At 49.9% G+C, this 15,554-nt stretch overlaps 1 protein-coding gene across 1 annotated transcript in view; it reads left to right on the plus strand.

Moving 5' to 3' along the window:
• The window catches only part of PI4KA (phosphatidylinositol 4-kinase alpha), a 114,954-nt gene that overhangs the window by 12,277 nt on the left and 87,123 nt on the right, over positions 1-15,554 (plus strand). Inside the window, exons 3-8 of the mRNA XM_044674684.1 lie at positions 575-668; positions 3,737-3,825; positions 4,743-4,815; positions 5,824-6,083; positions 7,287-7,353; positions 11,859-12,007. Of these exons, the coding sequence (XP_044530619.1) occupies positions 575-668; positions 3,737-3,825; positions 4,743-4,815; positions 5,824-6,083; positions 7,287-7,353; positions 11,859-12,007 (732 nt within the window). The remainder of the gene's footprint in view (positions 1-574; positions 669-3,736; positions 3,826-4,742; positions 4,816-5,823; positions 6,084-7,286; positions 7,354-11,858; positions 12,008-15,554) is intronic.

Below are 15,554 nucleotides of genomic sequence, written 5' to 3' on the forward strand. Positions count from 1 at the left end.
TTCCCTGTGCCCTCAGCTCCCCAACCCCGGCCAGCTTGCCTTCTTCTGTCTTAGAATCAGTATTGTGTATTGATTTCAAGGCAGAAGATTTCAAGGCCCACACAGCTGGGAAGTGTCCGAGGCCACATTTGAACCCAGGACCTCTCATCTCTAGGTCTGGCTCTCAATCTGCTGAGCCACCTACCTGCCTCCTGCCTCCTCTCTCATTGCTTTTTTTTTTTTTTTGACTCTGCTTCCCGATGCCTAGGATGGTCTCTCCTCTCACCCTACCTCCCCAAATCTTGAGCTTTCCTCAGTGTTCAATATGGGAACCATGGCCTTCTCTTGGGCTTCACTGGTACTTGCACCTTCACGGGCTTAAGTTTTCCTTGGGCCGTGCTCCTTGGTGGGTGCTTGGCTCCCAGGGTAGACCAGATGTCCCCAGAGCTTGGTGCTTGCACTGTGTTTGTGGATTGGGCTTAGTGAGTCCCTGGGTTAGGATGAGGGCAGTTGGGTGTGTGTGTGTGTGTGTGCACGCGCGCACACTGGATCTACTGACTCGTCCTTTTTCATCAGGCACTTCCTTCTTTTTCAGCACAAGGACCACATCATCCCCTACCTTCTTCGCTTGCTGAAGGGTCTCCCCAAAGTGAATTGGATTGAGGAAAGCGCTGCGCGGAAAAGACGAGGTGGTGTCCTGTTTATTTCCCCTTGAATGCAGTTGAGAAACGCACAAAGGGCTCCTCCCAGGATCTCTCCCCTTATGCCCCTCTGTGATTTTACAGCCTAAACCCAAGCCTGTCGAGTGCTACAACTCTTAGGCACATTGCCCCTCCTCCTGCTTGCTGCTCCAGTGTGTCTTATCCGTGGCCTCCCATAAGGAGGGAACTTTTCTCATTTGCTCCCTGGCATCTCCAGGATCTTAGAGGATGGCCTTCCCATTGGGCTGTCCACCTGTTGTAATTCTGTCCCATCCCTCTCAGAGTTCTCCTGTGATGCCTCATCTTGGGGCAGGGAGGTATGGAGCCCTGGCAGCTTCTCCTGTGATGGAGATGCTTTGAGCTTGGTTCTGGCAGCAGACTGAGGCTATACCTTGCTCCTAGTTAGGAAGCCAACATGGCGGCTCCTTTGTTTGGATTTTCCTTTGAGAATCAAAGATGGCGAGATGATTTTTTCTTAGTTTATAACTTCGTTCATTCATTTTTTATCTTGGTTTCCAGAGAGTTTAAGGGAACTTTGAAGCCTTTGGTTGTTGCGTGTGTTTCAGGATTATTTGAGAGGCCACAGGCATAGAGATCTTGAGTTTCAAGGGGTCTCAGACCATGGAGCCCACCCCACTTACCCATCTAGTGACTTGGCTAGCATGTGTCTGAAGTGAGATTTGAACCCAGGCCTTCTTCACTTCAGGCCCAGTGCCCTCCCCCCTCTACTCCTCTGAGGCTGACAGCCTTCCCTGGGCAGGCGCTCCCTGTAGGTCGTTAGTTGTTGGTGTCTTGACTCCGCTGAATCCGGGGGAGTCTGATGTGTTCAGAACAGAGCTCTTTATTTCCCTTTGTGTCCTGTACTGTTTCTGTTGCTGTAGCACCAAGCTGATCATGGTCTCCAGTCTCAGGCACTGAATCCCAGGGCCTTCTCAGCCACCATCTTGTCAACCCTGGGCTTGTGCATGAGTGGCCAGGCAGCCTCTCCTCAAAGACCCCCTGCTTTTCACAGGCAGCCCTCCACTTTGGAACAGCTCTGATTACGAAGGTGTCAGGCCTCAGTGATCAGCTCATCTGGGCTCTGCCTCACTGATCGCTCCCTGTTTGGCCCAACTGAATGAGGTTGACTGATTCCTCTTCTAGTTCCCCTTCAGTTTTGTCTTTTCTAGGCCCGAGCTCCCCACTTCCTTCAGTTAATGTGATCTTGAGTCCCTTCAGCATCCCGATGACCCTTCTCTAGCTCATCTGCGTCCTATACTTTTGGTGTCCCAGATGAGTCCTGAGAAGGGCCCTCCTGCCCCGGACACTGGTCCTCTCTCAAAGTAACTAGGGAGTGTGTGGGCTTTTCAACATTCCCTGAGGACATCCCAGCCTGTTCAGCTCCTTGTTTTATAGATGAGGGAACTGAGGCCCGGAGCAGGGAAGATGTTTGCTCAGGAAGCTAAGCTGGGATTCTCATCCAGGCCCACTCACCTCAGATCCAGCCTCTTCTCCACGCCTGTTCTGATGCCCACATGGAGCTTTTCTTGCTCTTGCGTGATCTCAGCCTTGGGAGGGGCTGCTTCTGCCCTCTGTGAGGTCACTTTCTTGTTGTTTTAAGGAATGTCCCATTTCCCTCATCGCCTGGAGAGTGATGAGGTATTCTTCAAATGCCCCCCATTTTCCTTCTGACGGGGGCCCTCTGTGTCCCCCTCATGATGTGTCCCCCTTGCCAGGCCTTTTCAGGGCAGGGACCCCTCTGTTTGCTTTAGCTCTTGAGGCTGGCTTCTTGGGGAGCTCTCAGCACGCCATAGTGAAGCCCTTTGGATTCTGTAGCTCCATGTCAACATGACCAATGTGTCCCCACCTTTGACTCAGCGCCCTTCTTCTCCTTGTCCTTAGTGGGAGGCCATGTCCATTACGTCCTTTTTCTTTCCTCCTTCAGCTGGAGTCCTTGGGGCTTCTCTAGGCCTCCTTTTCAGCTTCAGGGTCTGGCATTCAAGTCCCATGATATTGTGGGCCTAGTGAGCTCAACATACAAGACTGCCAGGACCTCCTCGGCTCTGGGTTTTATCTTGGCGTTTGCAGCAGCCAGGACAGGGCCTGCTGGACTGAGCCGAGAGACCATCACCCTAGTACGAGGCAGGGAAGGGGATTAGGTCAACCAAGATTCCCTCTGACCTGTCTGCTTTCCTGCCAGAAAAGCTTCCTCTCTCTGGACGTGGTCCAGCCCTTCCTTCCAGGTGCAATGGCCAGGCCCACTTGTTCCTTTTTCATCTGCCAGTTTGGGCTCGGAGCACCGCGATCTCTGGCCTCCCCAGGAGAGTGGTTTTAGCCAATCCCCTATCGCTACCCCGGCTTCAGAGTCGGGCCAGAGCCCCTCCTGCAGGCTGCCATTGGGAGAGTAGATGCCACAGTCTTGAGCACATTTGACTTCGAGAGGCCTCCATTGTTTCTTTGACTAACAGTGACCTACATGGCTCCAGGGTGGGCTCTCTCTAGTTCCTCAGTCCCAACAATCACTTCTGGGGGACGTGGGGCTTGTTGGAGCCTGGCTCCCACCTGTCACATGATGCTTATTCCTCTGGGAAGGCCCTGCCATCTTCCTGTGCTGGAGGGGCTGGGCATGGAGGTGCCCTCGGTTCTCAGAGGCTGGGCGGGACTACACATGCTCTCCAGGACTGACCAAGCTGGCCACAGTCCTATCATGAACCCAGTGACCGGCTCTAGCTGTGGTCGGTGGCCCCAGTCCTGTGTTGCTGTTGCCACTCATCCTGCTTCTGAGAGGGCACAAAATGTCTGGGAGCCCTTGTGCTGGGAGGCTGGATAATGGCTCCAGAAGGTTTGTTTCGTTCTGGAGTTCATCCTCCCATCTGGGTTTCTGATAGCAGCCGGGCTGTTCAGGTTCAGTTTCTGTCCTTGTCGAGTCCAGCCTGTCCATCCAGGTGGAGCCACCGGCACGTTAGCACATTTCCCCAGAAACGTTCCTTCAGGGCCCTTGGCAAAGCCTTGGCCCTGGCCTGTCTGCGTCACAGCTTGGATTCGGGGGTCATTCCCAGCGTGCTTGTGTCTCGTAGGCATTCTCCCTGTCGCAGAGAACTTCAGCTTCTGCCTGGTGACTCTCTTGTCAGATGTGGCCTATCGGGATTCTGTCCTGAAGACTGAGGTGAGATTTACCGACATTCTCCACTGTGCCAGGGGCCCATTTCCAAGCCTTCTGCTGGTCCAAGGTGTACCCAAGAGCAGTCAGGCCTGAAGGTGACTCCTGGGGCACAAGTAGTTTGCTCAGAAGCCCAACCCTAATGTTCTCCATCTTTCAGTCAGCAAAGACTGACCCAACTCCTCCTCCATGCCAGGCTCCAGGGGCACCAAGACAAACCCTTCCCTCCCCAGTCCCTGCCTGCCAAGAGCACTGGCTGTTCTATCCACTCTGGATGGAACCCCTTTGTCTCCGGTGATTTGGGGCAGGGAGTTGGCCCCGTTCCCCACTCCCCTGCTTTATTTTTAGTTTCTTTTTTATTACCCTCCCCTTCTGTCTTAGAATCAATGCTGAGTATGTGTTCCAAGGCAGAAGAGCGGTAAGGGCTAAGCAGTGAGGTCAGGTGCCAGGGTCACACAGCTAGGAAGTGTCTGAGGCCACGTTTGAACCCAGGACCTCTGGTCTCCAGACCGGGTTCTCTAATCACTGAGCCCCCCAGCTGCCCGTACTGAACTGAATTCTCTGGCCCAGGGTTGTCACTGGGAGCATTTGTCCCTGTTCTGACCTTTAAATCCACGATGCCTTTGAGGTTGCCCAGGACCTCTCACCCCCTGCACCTACTTTTCATCATTTTAGAGGAGTCCTGCCCCTCGCCTTCGGCTGTGGTGCCCGCTTTAACCTCCCTCCCCTCCCAGCCTGCCCCGACTTGGCGACTTTCACTCTCCTGAAGGTTGAGTCAGTCGGATAAGCAGTGGGGGGGATGACTTTGTTTTGGAGAAGAGGACCGGAATCTCACCGAGCTCCGGGGACACCCACCCCTTTATCAGCAAATGCTTGTTGCTCCTAACCTTTGGATTGAATTTGTCTGTTTTCTCGGTTTTTAGATCTTGGAGACAATTTTGCAGGTTTTGAATGTCCTTTTGGGGATGTGCCAGGCTTCAGAGAAACAGGAAAAGGGTACGTTTGTTGTTTCATCCAGTGGTGATTCCTGCTAACCTAGGCTCTGCATTCCTCTTTTCCCAAAGGACACTGTGGGCCCAGTTTTCCTTGTAGCCACCAACTTTGTCTTTTGGATTTAATTTGATGTCAGCCTTTTTGTCTAGATGTGCCCGTCTCTTCTTTGGAAGGCCAGTCTGGGCTTCTCCTGGACAGACTCACTTCCAGGAGTGACATGGCATTCTGGGACTTTTCTCAGTCACCTCACAGGCTGGATTTAGCAAAACCCACCCTAAGTTGTAGGAAGCCCTCCGTAGTGTCATCTGGGGTACGTTGGGCTTTCATGGAGCAGACTGGTGGCACCAGGAGAAGTGCTTATCTGTGATGACTGGCCAGGCATCTCTCCCCAAGAGGGCCAGCCAGCATGAGCCAGGGAAGGAGTGGGGGCCCAAAGGCCGCCAGGCCTACTTCAGCCCTCCCATGTGCTTGGCTCATGTGTCCTTCCAAGTGCCACAGCCTCCCCCCAGGAGACCTCGCCCCATCATGGGAGGTTCTCCCCCTGCCCGACCTGATTCTGTGCCCATTTTATGGGGATTCTGTGTCTGGTTCCCTTCTCCTTGGAATGAATGAGGACTGGGCCGCTCCCTTTGCCCTGCCCGCAGCACAGACCCCAGGGCCTGGTATTGGTGTCTCTGGTTCATCTCTTGGTTTCCTTTCTTTTTTTTTTAAATTGATTAATTAAGAACATTTTTCCATGTTTACATGAATCATGTTCTTTCCCTCCCCTCCTCCCACCCCCCTCCCATAGCCAACGAGCATTTCCACTGGGGTTTACGTGTCATTGATCAAGACCTATTTTCACATTATTGATATTTGCACAAGGGTGATCGTTTAGTGTCTACATCCCCAATCCTATCCCCATAGAACCATGTGATCAAGCAGTTGTTTTTCTTCTGTTTCCCCTCCCATAGTTCTTTCTCTGGGTGTGGAGAGCTTCTTTCTCCTAAGTCTCGGTTTCCTTTTTTTTAGAGTCCTTGTGCAAGTACACTGTACCCTGCCTGCTTGGCATCGCGCGGGCCTTTGGGCGCTACAGCCTCACCGAGGAGCCCCTCCTTTCCAAGCTCTTTCCCCAGATCCCTCCACACTCGCTGAAGGTCCCAGAGGAACTGGAGGGCATTCGAAGGCGCTCCTTCAATGACTTTCGCTCCATCCTGCCCAGCAATTTACTGACTGTGTGTCAAGAAGGCTCCTTAAAGAGAAAAACCAGTAGTGTTTCCAGCATCTCCCAGGTGGGCCTGAGCCACGGGGCTCCTCTTGCCATCATGTCTAAGTAGGGCAGAGAGACCCAAGCATCGGGCCAGGCTCCTACTATTTTCAAGGCCTTGAGGGCACTCTCTGCCCTTCAGATGTATAATGCCTGACCACTCAGCCAGTCACATGTCCATATCAATGCCTTAGACTTCTGGACAAAAGGGGCCACTCTTCTGGGCCCATCCCATCCTGGTGATCAGTGCTGCCTCCCCTGCCCGCCCTGAGGTCCCTGGTTTGGGGCTTCTCCTGACAGAAGGCCACTTATTTATGTTCTTCTTGTTTGATTTTTAAAAGCATCACCAGTTCCGATCCTGCCCCAGACAATTCCTAGCTGTGTGATCCTGGCCAAGTCACTTCACCTTTGTCTCCCTCAATTTATTCATTGATAAAGGTGAAGATAACAATAGTGTCTCCCCCACCCCTTGGGGGGTGTCTATGAGGATTCAGTGAGAGAACGTTGCAGAGCAACGTTGCAGAGCCTCAACACTGGCTGGAGCTGGTGGTCACATTGTCCTCAAAAAGTGCCAGGTTGCCATTCTACTCTTCACGTATGCACGCCTGATCTTCACTCTGTTGAGGTGGAGTTTGGCTGCTTTTCGGTACTTTTTGTGAGGTTGATGGCAACAAGAAACCCCAGGAGGAGGCTGGGATATTCATGTCTGGTCAGGTCTGATTCAGGAGTCTGTTGTCTTCTCCCTGCCGTGGAGGGAGCAAAGGATGCAGGTCCTGTACTCAAAGCCCCCAGCATTTGAGACAGGTAGAGAACGGAGTAGTGTAGCCCACAGGGCAGAGGACTGGGGACTGCAGCTCTGGGACAGCTTCACAGAGGGTGGCACAGCTGAGTTTGCACCTCTCCCCAGCCTTCCTAAGGCCTTTTAAAAACCAGGAGTATTGCTAAAATTTCCTTTTCCTGACTCAGCCTGGGCCCAGCTAAGGCCTGTGCCGTCACAGAACAGGCCTAGAGAGGCTTCCTGTCAGAGGGTTGCTGTGCCTTGTCTGGGCCTTGGCAGGATTTCTGGCTGGAGCACGTTAGGAAGGTCCATCAGTCGGCTCTGTGATGAGAGAAGAACAGATAGCTCCTGTGAACCTGGGCTCTTCCTCAGAGGGAACCCTCCCCCCAACACTCACATAGTCAGGGATCCTTCAAGGGCTGTGCCTCAGTTTTCTGTTCCTTCTTTCAGGTAAGCCCCGAGCGAGGTCCTCAGCCCCCCAGCTCTCCGGCAGGATCCATCTTCCATTCCTTGGACGGTAGGAGCATTTCTTTGGCCCAAGTGTGTCTGCATTGGAGGGTGGGCAGAGGGATTTTCACAGCCAGGACCTTGGCATCCGAGGAAGAGGCTGGGCTCCAGTGGCTCCCAGGGTTGGGTGTGCATTGGAACGATGGAGGTGACCCTAAGGAGTTCCCAGAAAGTGTTTTATTGCCATGGGAGAGCATGGAGTGAGCTGGGCTGGCTTCATGCTCCCAGATCCCCGAGTTCCAAGAATGGAAGGAAGCAGTTGGTCTCCTGCCCTGTTCTGGGGGAGCTCTCCTGCTTGCCCTGCCTGCCTACAATGAGGGGCTTTATTTCCCCCAGTAACAACACTGCTCCTTAGAATCATAGAAGTCCAGACTCAGCTCTCCACTGCAGGAATCCTCTTTCTCTGATGTCCTGAGCAATCAGCCGGCCTCTTTCTGTTTACATGCCTCCATGACAAGGAGCTCAGTGCCTGAGAAAGGATCTTGGTCATTTCTGGAAGAACTCCACATCATTAAGGATTTGTGACTATCAGGCTGTAGCCTCATCAGAGCCAGTCCTCCTGCCCTGGGATCCTGCTTCTGCCCTTTGGAGCTAGTCCTTCCCTCATGGGCCAGCCCACGCCCATTAGGTCATTGGCCACTTGGCACTCAGGGCTCCCGTTTTCTTCCAGCCCTTCCTTGGCTGTCTGGTTCTGGAATGACTTAGAGATGTCAGAAGCACCTGCTATTGTGCTTTGTATAATGAGACTGTGGGCAGAGAAGCTGACAGTTGAGATCTGACCCACTTCCCTCATTGGGCAGAGAAGGAAACTGAAGCACTGTCTCAAGGAGGGATTTCCTTTGATCACATAGTAAGAGAGACAAGATTTGAAGCCTGCCTTCTGCCTCCAGATTCGTTGCTCTTTCCCTTGCCATGCTCAGATGTCTTCCAGCTTCCCCTATAGTGAAAAAGGTTTTTGGCCCATAGACCGCTTCCTCTTTTTTCCTTTTCTCAGCCCTGCACAAGGCCCTGCACAGAGGAAGCACTTGATAAAGGTTTGGTGAACAGAATAATTGCCAAATGATTTTCCTTCATAGTTTTCCTTCACAAGGTCTGGTCAGGCTTTAGATGACCAAGAAATGCCCATGTTTAGATTTTGACCCTGAAATGTGTGTGCAAGTTCTCCGGTGCCTTTCTCCTGAATATCGGCTGTGACGGGAGTTCACTGAGACCTTGGCCTTCCCCTCCTCCTGCCAAGGTCTTTCTGTTTCTGTTCTTGGGGTTCTGGGTAATGAAAGACTGCCTCCCTTTCGAACAAGCTGCACCTTGGCATTCATTCCCTCGGATCCCGCTCGCTACCCTGTAACTCAGCCCTGTCTGCCCCTAACACTTCCTTCCAAGTCAGTGCCGGCTGCCAGCGGTTGGTACCTTGCCGTGAGCTTGCCTCTCCTTTTCCTGTCTTGTTTCAGCCAGGAGCTCCTGGCCACGTTTGTCTTTGCAGTTCTTCAGCCATCCCTTTCATGGTTCTTGTAGCGTTTTTAGGGAATCAGCATGGAGCCAGCAGAGCTGCTCTCTTCCCTTCTCTGACAGGACGTTGGTCCTCCAGTCTGGTGGCAGCTCTCCTGTCTGTTGGGATTATTCACATATCACGCACTCGTAGCGGTTCTGGTGTCACATCTGCCCCTTCCTTTTGCACCCAGGATCTAGGGGGGGTGGGGGGATTCATCCAGGCTGCTTGGTGTGAATTCATCAAGCACTGAAGGGATCTTTTATTTTTTAATTTTTTTACTGTAAAAAGTTTTTTTTCATTTTTAAATTTATTTATTTTTTAAATTTAGGCTATTTTTCCATGGTTACAGGATTCATGTTCTTTCCCATCTCTCTTCCCATCCCTTTCCTGTAGCCAATGAGCAATTCCACTGGGTTTTACATGTATGTGTCATTGATCAAGACCTATTTCCATGTTATTAATATTTGCACCAGGGTAATTGCTTAGAGTCTACATCCCCATTCATGTCCCCATAAACCATGTGAGCAAATGTCTTTCTTCTGCATTTCTGCTCCCACAGTTCTTTCTCTGCATATGGAGAGCTTCTTTCTCCTAAGTCCCTCAGAACTGTCCTGGGTCATTGTGTTGCTGCTGGTAGAGAAGGCCATTATATTCTATTGTGCCACCGTTGTATCCATCTATGTATATCTCCTGGTTCTGCTCTATTCACTCTGCATCACTTCCTGGAGTCGTTCCTGTTAACGTGGAATTCCTCCAGTTCATCATTCCTTTCAGCACAATAGTATTCTATCACCATCAGATACACAATTTGTTCAGCCATTCCTCAATCCCTCATTTTCCAATTTTTTTGCCACCACAAAGAGTGCAGCTATAAATATTTTTGTGCACATATTTTTCCCTATGATCTCTTTGGGGTACAAACCCAGCAGTGGTATGGCTGGATCAAAGGGCAGGCAGTTTTTTAAAGCCCCGTGGGTATAGTTCCAAATTGCTGAAGGGATCTTTTGATCTAGGCTGGTTACCAAAGAAGGGCTTATTTGTTTGGGCAGCTTTTGCCCTGCTGTTCCCAGGGAACAGACATCACTTTACCCATGATTCACTCTGTCTGTTCTGTAAGGAGTTAAAATTGAGGGTTTGACTAAATATATGAGAATTCTAAGAAAATACTGTGGTTGCCAATTTAAAAATATCATAGCTCAACTCAAATTGACTTTTATTAGTTTTTTTTTTACAAAAAAGGTAGAAGGAATGAAAGTATCAGAGGACCCGGTGGTGAATTAAACAGGGGTTCCACCCATGCGGCCTCCTCCAAGAGGGGAAGGCCTCTCCAGAGCTAATCTCTCCAGAAGCCAGGAAAGGAGGGTCAGCTTCTCACTCACTTAAGCTCCAAAGGAGAAGATCCAGGAGCCGTCTTTCCAGAAGCAGTCCAAGAGCCAGTGTCTCAGGTTGAAGTCCCAAGTCATAACTCTAAGCCACAATCCCAGTCCAAGATCCTCCAAACCCAGGATTCAGGCCAAAGACCCTCTTGGACAGGAAGTTCAGGACTTTTATAGTCCTTTTCCCACTTTACAGGAGTCAATTGCAGTCTTTAATTTGCTTAGCACTGCCCAGGGGGTGGTCAGTCGCTTCTGGAGTTGTCACCCACTTTAGTAAAGTGGCTTGTGGACCTCCCCTACTTAGTGTTAAGTAGGAGTGTTTTCAGTTTTTGTCGATTAATTTAAAAATAGGCAATGGGAGAGTGAATCCTATCTTCACAGTTCACTCAGGGGAATCAACATATATGGGATGTTAGTGTTACGTGAAACACCCTGGACAGCTTCCTGACAAACTTTGCTCTTTTCTGCACAGGCTCTAAGAGAGGCAGTGAGTGTGGAAACTGAGCTTCGTTTGAACCTAGAACCGGGAATGGGAACCCCTTACCCCAGGACTTAGGTTATGTCATCATTGTGGGTCTAAGCAGTCCATAGGTCTTATCTGAAAGGGAGCCCCATCCTAATCAGCTACTTCTTGTTTCCATGTTCATCAGCTTGGCCACCGCCACTTGGCAGGGTTTGTGGGGCACTTCAGCCCACACCAATCTGAGCTAAGAGATGGTGGCCTCCAGCTTCCTGGGGCCTTTCCCCTCTCTCTGAAATCCCTCTTCTCATCTAGGGCACCACCCTCCTCAGAGGCATCCTCAGCCCCCCACTGTCACACCTCGTGCATCATTTGCCCCGGCCTGTGAATTCTATTTTCAAAACCTCTCTTCAAGAAGGCCCTTTTTTTCTGGGCACTTACCCCTCCCTAGTGCGGACAGTCCTCACCTCCTGCCTGACCATTACAGTAGCCTTCTCTTGGCCTCCCTGACTCACCTGTCCCCTCTTCTCCATCCTCCACTCAGCTGCCAAACTGACCTTCTCAAAGTGTGGCTGTGACCCTGTATCTCTGCACTCCCACCTGCAGTGGCTCCCTGATACCTTCAGGGTCAAGTTTAAAATCCTATTTGGCTTTTAAAGGCCTCCGCCTTCTCCAGGCTTCTTCCTTCCTGTCCTGTGCTGTAGTCCATGACGCCGACCCCTTTGCTGCTCCTCAGAGAAGCCTCTTCATTCCCTGGCTCTCGTGTTTTCACTGGATGTACCCCTGTCTGGAATTTGCCCCATCTTATCTGTGTCTCTTCATCTGCCTTCCTCCTCCCCCTCATGCTAGTCATGCCTTCCCTCCAGTTCTCATCGCTCCTGTGACTTTTCAGCCTGGAATGTCCCTTCTCTTATTCCTCAGGCCTCTGTCTCCTTTCCCTCTGCCTCCCCTGTATTTTGGGTTGTCCGTGGTGTTGTCGGGTTGTTTCCCCATCAGACTATGAGCTCCCTGAAGGCAGGGACAGGTGTTTTTGACCTGCCTTTCTCTGTATGTCCCACACTTAATACAGCCTGGCCCAGGGGAGGTGTCTACTAAAGGTCTGGCTTTCCCTGGACCTTGCTCCGGAGACGGCCATTCCCCATCCCCCTGGCTGCTGTTCACTGGGGCTTGCCTCTGTCTTCCTCCCACAGGCTCTTTGCTTTCCGAGGGCCATTGCCTGGAGCCGCACTACTACTTCCACATGGTTGCCTCCAGCTTCTTTGTGGCACCGCTCATCCCTGGCATCACCTGTGCCGAGTACAACATTCCACTGGAAATGCTCCGTGACCTCCTCAACTTGGTAAGTCGTGGCGCTGCCAGGGACCCTGTGGAGCCCTCCCGCGGGGAGCCCATGCACCATGCTCAGCCTTCTGGGCAGGGCTTGTGCCGTCTTGGGCCGGCGCCCATCCCTTCACCTTAGAAATGTGCCCCACCAATTCACAGGTAAACTAGAGCAGCATCTGCTGGCCCCACACCGGCAGATCAGGAGTCAGGATCTTAGCATCTGAGGTCTGAGGCCTGGACCAAGCACGTGCCCTCTCCTCCTCCTCCTCCTGACATCCTCCTATCTGGCTGGGAGGGGCACCATCATCCCCCCACCCCCCACCCCCAACATCCATGCTCATAGCCTTGGGATTGTCTTGATTCTGCCTTCTTCAGCAGTCACCTGACCCTCAGCCTCTCCATTCTACCCCCCGCCCGTCTCTCCTGTCTGGCCATCTGCAGGCATTTATTAAGGACCTTCTTTGTACCTGGCACCAGGCTTAGCTGTGGAAGAAGCAGCTTCTGCCCGTAAAGAACTTGGTCTAAGTGGAAGAAGCCATGCAAAAGGGAGCCCAGTTGGGGGACAGGTTCAGGGGATCCCATATCTCATCCCCTCCCTGACCATGGCCTCTGCATAGACCTTCTTCTTGTCTCTCCCCATTCCAGGTTGTCTTTCCTGTCCAGCTGGGTCAGCCCTTCTGCCATATGACTGGCCATCTTGTCCTGCTCACAGTTCTTGAGGGTCTTTTTCTTCCTTTAAGTTCCTTCTTTGCCTGGCATTCAGGGCCTTGATGCTTCAGACTCATTGGACAACTCTGGCCTGTCCCTTCTCTTTTCTCCTGGAAGATGGGCACTCCCCACTAGCATGGTGAGACGCGCCCAGCCTCTAAGTGTGTGTGCCAGCGTCATTGCGCCTTCCCACAGAGCTCTGCCTCAGTGCCAGTCTGCCCCTCAGCTCCCATATCCTGGCTCTCCCTGTGCCAGTGAACCCTCTGGGCATTCTTATCCATCAGAGAATGAGCTGCAGCATTATCTTCCCTCCATGACCAGCTGCCCAATAGACTCTGCCCGACAGGGGGAGTCAGACAGATGAGCTACACTTAAAGATGAGGAAGAGGGGCAGCTGGGTAGCTCAGTGGATTGAGAGCCAGGCCTAGAGAGGGGAGGTCCTAGGTTCAAATCTGGCCTCAGACACTTCCCAGCTGTGTGGCCCTGGGCAAGTCACTTGACCCCCATTGCCTACTTTAAAAAAAAAAGAAAGAAAGAAAGAAAGAAAAAAGATGAGGAAGAACATTTCTTTAGGCTATTGTCAGAGATCACATCGTGGCTGGCTGGGACAGGCTCCTAACTCTGGAGCCCCTGCAGTGACGGGCAGGCCCTGTGCAGCATCATCCCCCTGGGGCAACCTTCTTCCTTTGGAGGCTTTCAGGTGACAGGGCCTCTGACGGAACAGTGAGGAAGGAGATAAGAGACAGACCTCTTGGAGATCCCTTCATTGCTCTCACTAGCCTCTGCCTGGTCCTTCCAGACACTCACAAGGAAATAAGTGGCCCTTTGTCCTGAGTTGGAGACATTGGAGTGGATTTTCCCGAGAGTTTGCTGGATGCTAAAGTAGCTATATTTTGTTCACATACCACAGTTTGTTCCCCAATTGAAGGACGTCCCTTTAGTTTCCAATTCTTTGCCACCACAAAAAGAGTAGCTAGAAATATTTTTGTACAAATAGGCCCATCCCCATTTTTTTTTTTATCTCTTTGAGATGCAAACCCAGTAGTGATATTGCTGGATTGAAGGACAGGCAGTCTTTAAAAACCCTTTGGGCATAATTCCAAATTGCCTTTCAGAATGGTTGGATCAATTCACAATCCACCAGCAATGCATTAGTATCACAATTTTGCCACATCCCCTCCAACATTTATTCTTTTCCTTTACTGTCATATTGGCTGCTCTGCAAGGTGGGAGGTGGTACCCCAGAGTTGTTTTCATTTGCATTTCTCTAATCAGGAGGGATTTAGAACACTTTTTCATGTGATTATTGATAGTTTTGATTTCATCCTATGGAAACTGCCTATTCATATCCTTTGACATTTACCAATTAGGGAATGGCTTGGATTCTTATAAATTTGACTTAGTTCTTTATATATTTTAGGAATTAGACCTTTATCAGAGAAATTTGTTATAACATTTTTTCCCAATTTGTTGCTTCTCATCTAATCTTGGTTGCATTAGTTTTGTTTGTACAGAACCTTTCTAATTTAATATAATCAAAATGATTCTTTTTATACCTTGTAATGTTCTCTGTCTCTTGTCTAGTCACAAATTCTTCCCTTTCCCTCAGATCTGACAGCTATACTATTCTATTCTGACTATATACTATTCATTCACCTAATTTACTTATAATGTCACTTTTTATGTTTGTCATATATTCATTTTAAAATTATCATGGTGTAGGGTGTGAGATGTGAATCTATACCTAATCTCTCCCTTATTGTTTTCCAATTTTCCCAGCAGTTTTGTCAAAGAGCAAATTTTTGTCCCAAAAGCTGGGACACTGTCTTGCTGAGGTCACTTACCCCAAGTCTATTCCATTGATCCCCCCTTCTGTCTCTTCGCCAGTACCATATTGTTTTGATGTCCGCTGCTTTGTAGTACAGTTTAAGATCCAGTACTGCTAGACCACCTTCCTTCACATTTTTTTTCATTATTTCCCTTGATATTCTTGATCTTTTCTTCTTCCAGATGAATTTTGTTATTATTTTTTCTAGTTCTGTAAAATCGTTTTTTGGTAGTTTGATGGATATGGCACTGAATAAGTAGATTAACTTAGGTAGGATTGCCATTTTTATTATATTAGCTTGTCCCATTCTTGAGCAATTAATGTTTTTCTAGCTGTTTAGATCTAGTTTTATTTGTGTGGAAAGTGTTTTGTAGTTGTGTTCATATAATTCCTATGTTTGTCTTGGCAGATAAATTCTATAAATAAATGGTGTTTCTCTTTCTACCTCTTGCTGCTGGGATATGTTGGAAATATATAGAAATGCTGATGATTTATGTGCATTTATTTTGTATTCTGCAACTTTGCTAAATTGTTGATTCTTTCCATTAGTTTTTTAGTATATTTTCTAGGATTCTCTTAAGTCTGCAAAGAGTATTAATTTAGTTTCCTCTTTGCTTACTTTAATTCCTTCAATTTCTTTTTCTTCTCTAATGGCTAAAGCTAGCGTTTCTAGTCAATATTAAGTAACAGTGGTGATAATGGGCATCCCTGCTTCGCTCCTGATCTTACTGGGAAGGCTTCTAACTTATCGCCACTGCAGATACTTGCTGATGGTTTTAAATAAATGCTACTTAATATTTTGAGGAAACAGTCTTTTGGCTTTTCTACCCTTTGAGTTCCCTTTGCCTGCCTGGTCCCCTTCTCCCATTGGGCCTCTCTTTGCCTTCCCACCCCAACTCTTCTCCTGATTTTCTAAACTACAAAACCTCTTGCCCTTGCCCTCTTTCATCTCCCTCGTGGGGGTCATCTCCTCCCCTTAGAATGGAAGCTCCTTCAGGGTAGGAACTTTCTTTCTGCTCGTCTTTGT

The sequence above is a fragment of the Gracilinanus agilis genome, chromosome 1, assembly GCF_016433145.1.
Source record: "Gracilinanus agilis isolate LMUSP501 chromosome 1, AgileGrace, whole genome shotgun sequence".
NCBI classification, from domain to species: Eukaryota; Metazoa; Chordata; class Mammalia; order Didelphimorphia; family Didelphidae; genus Gracilinanus; species Gracilinanus agilis.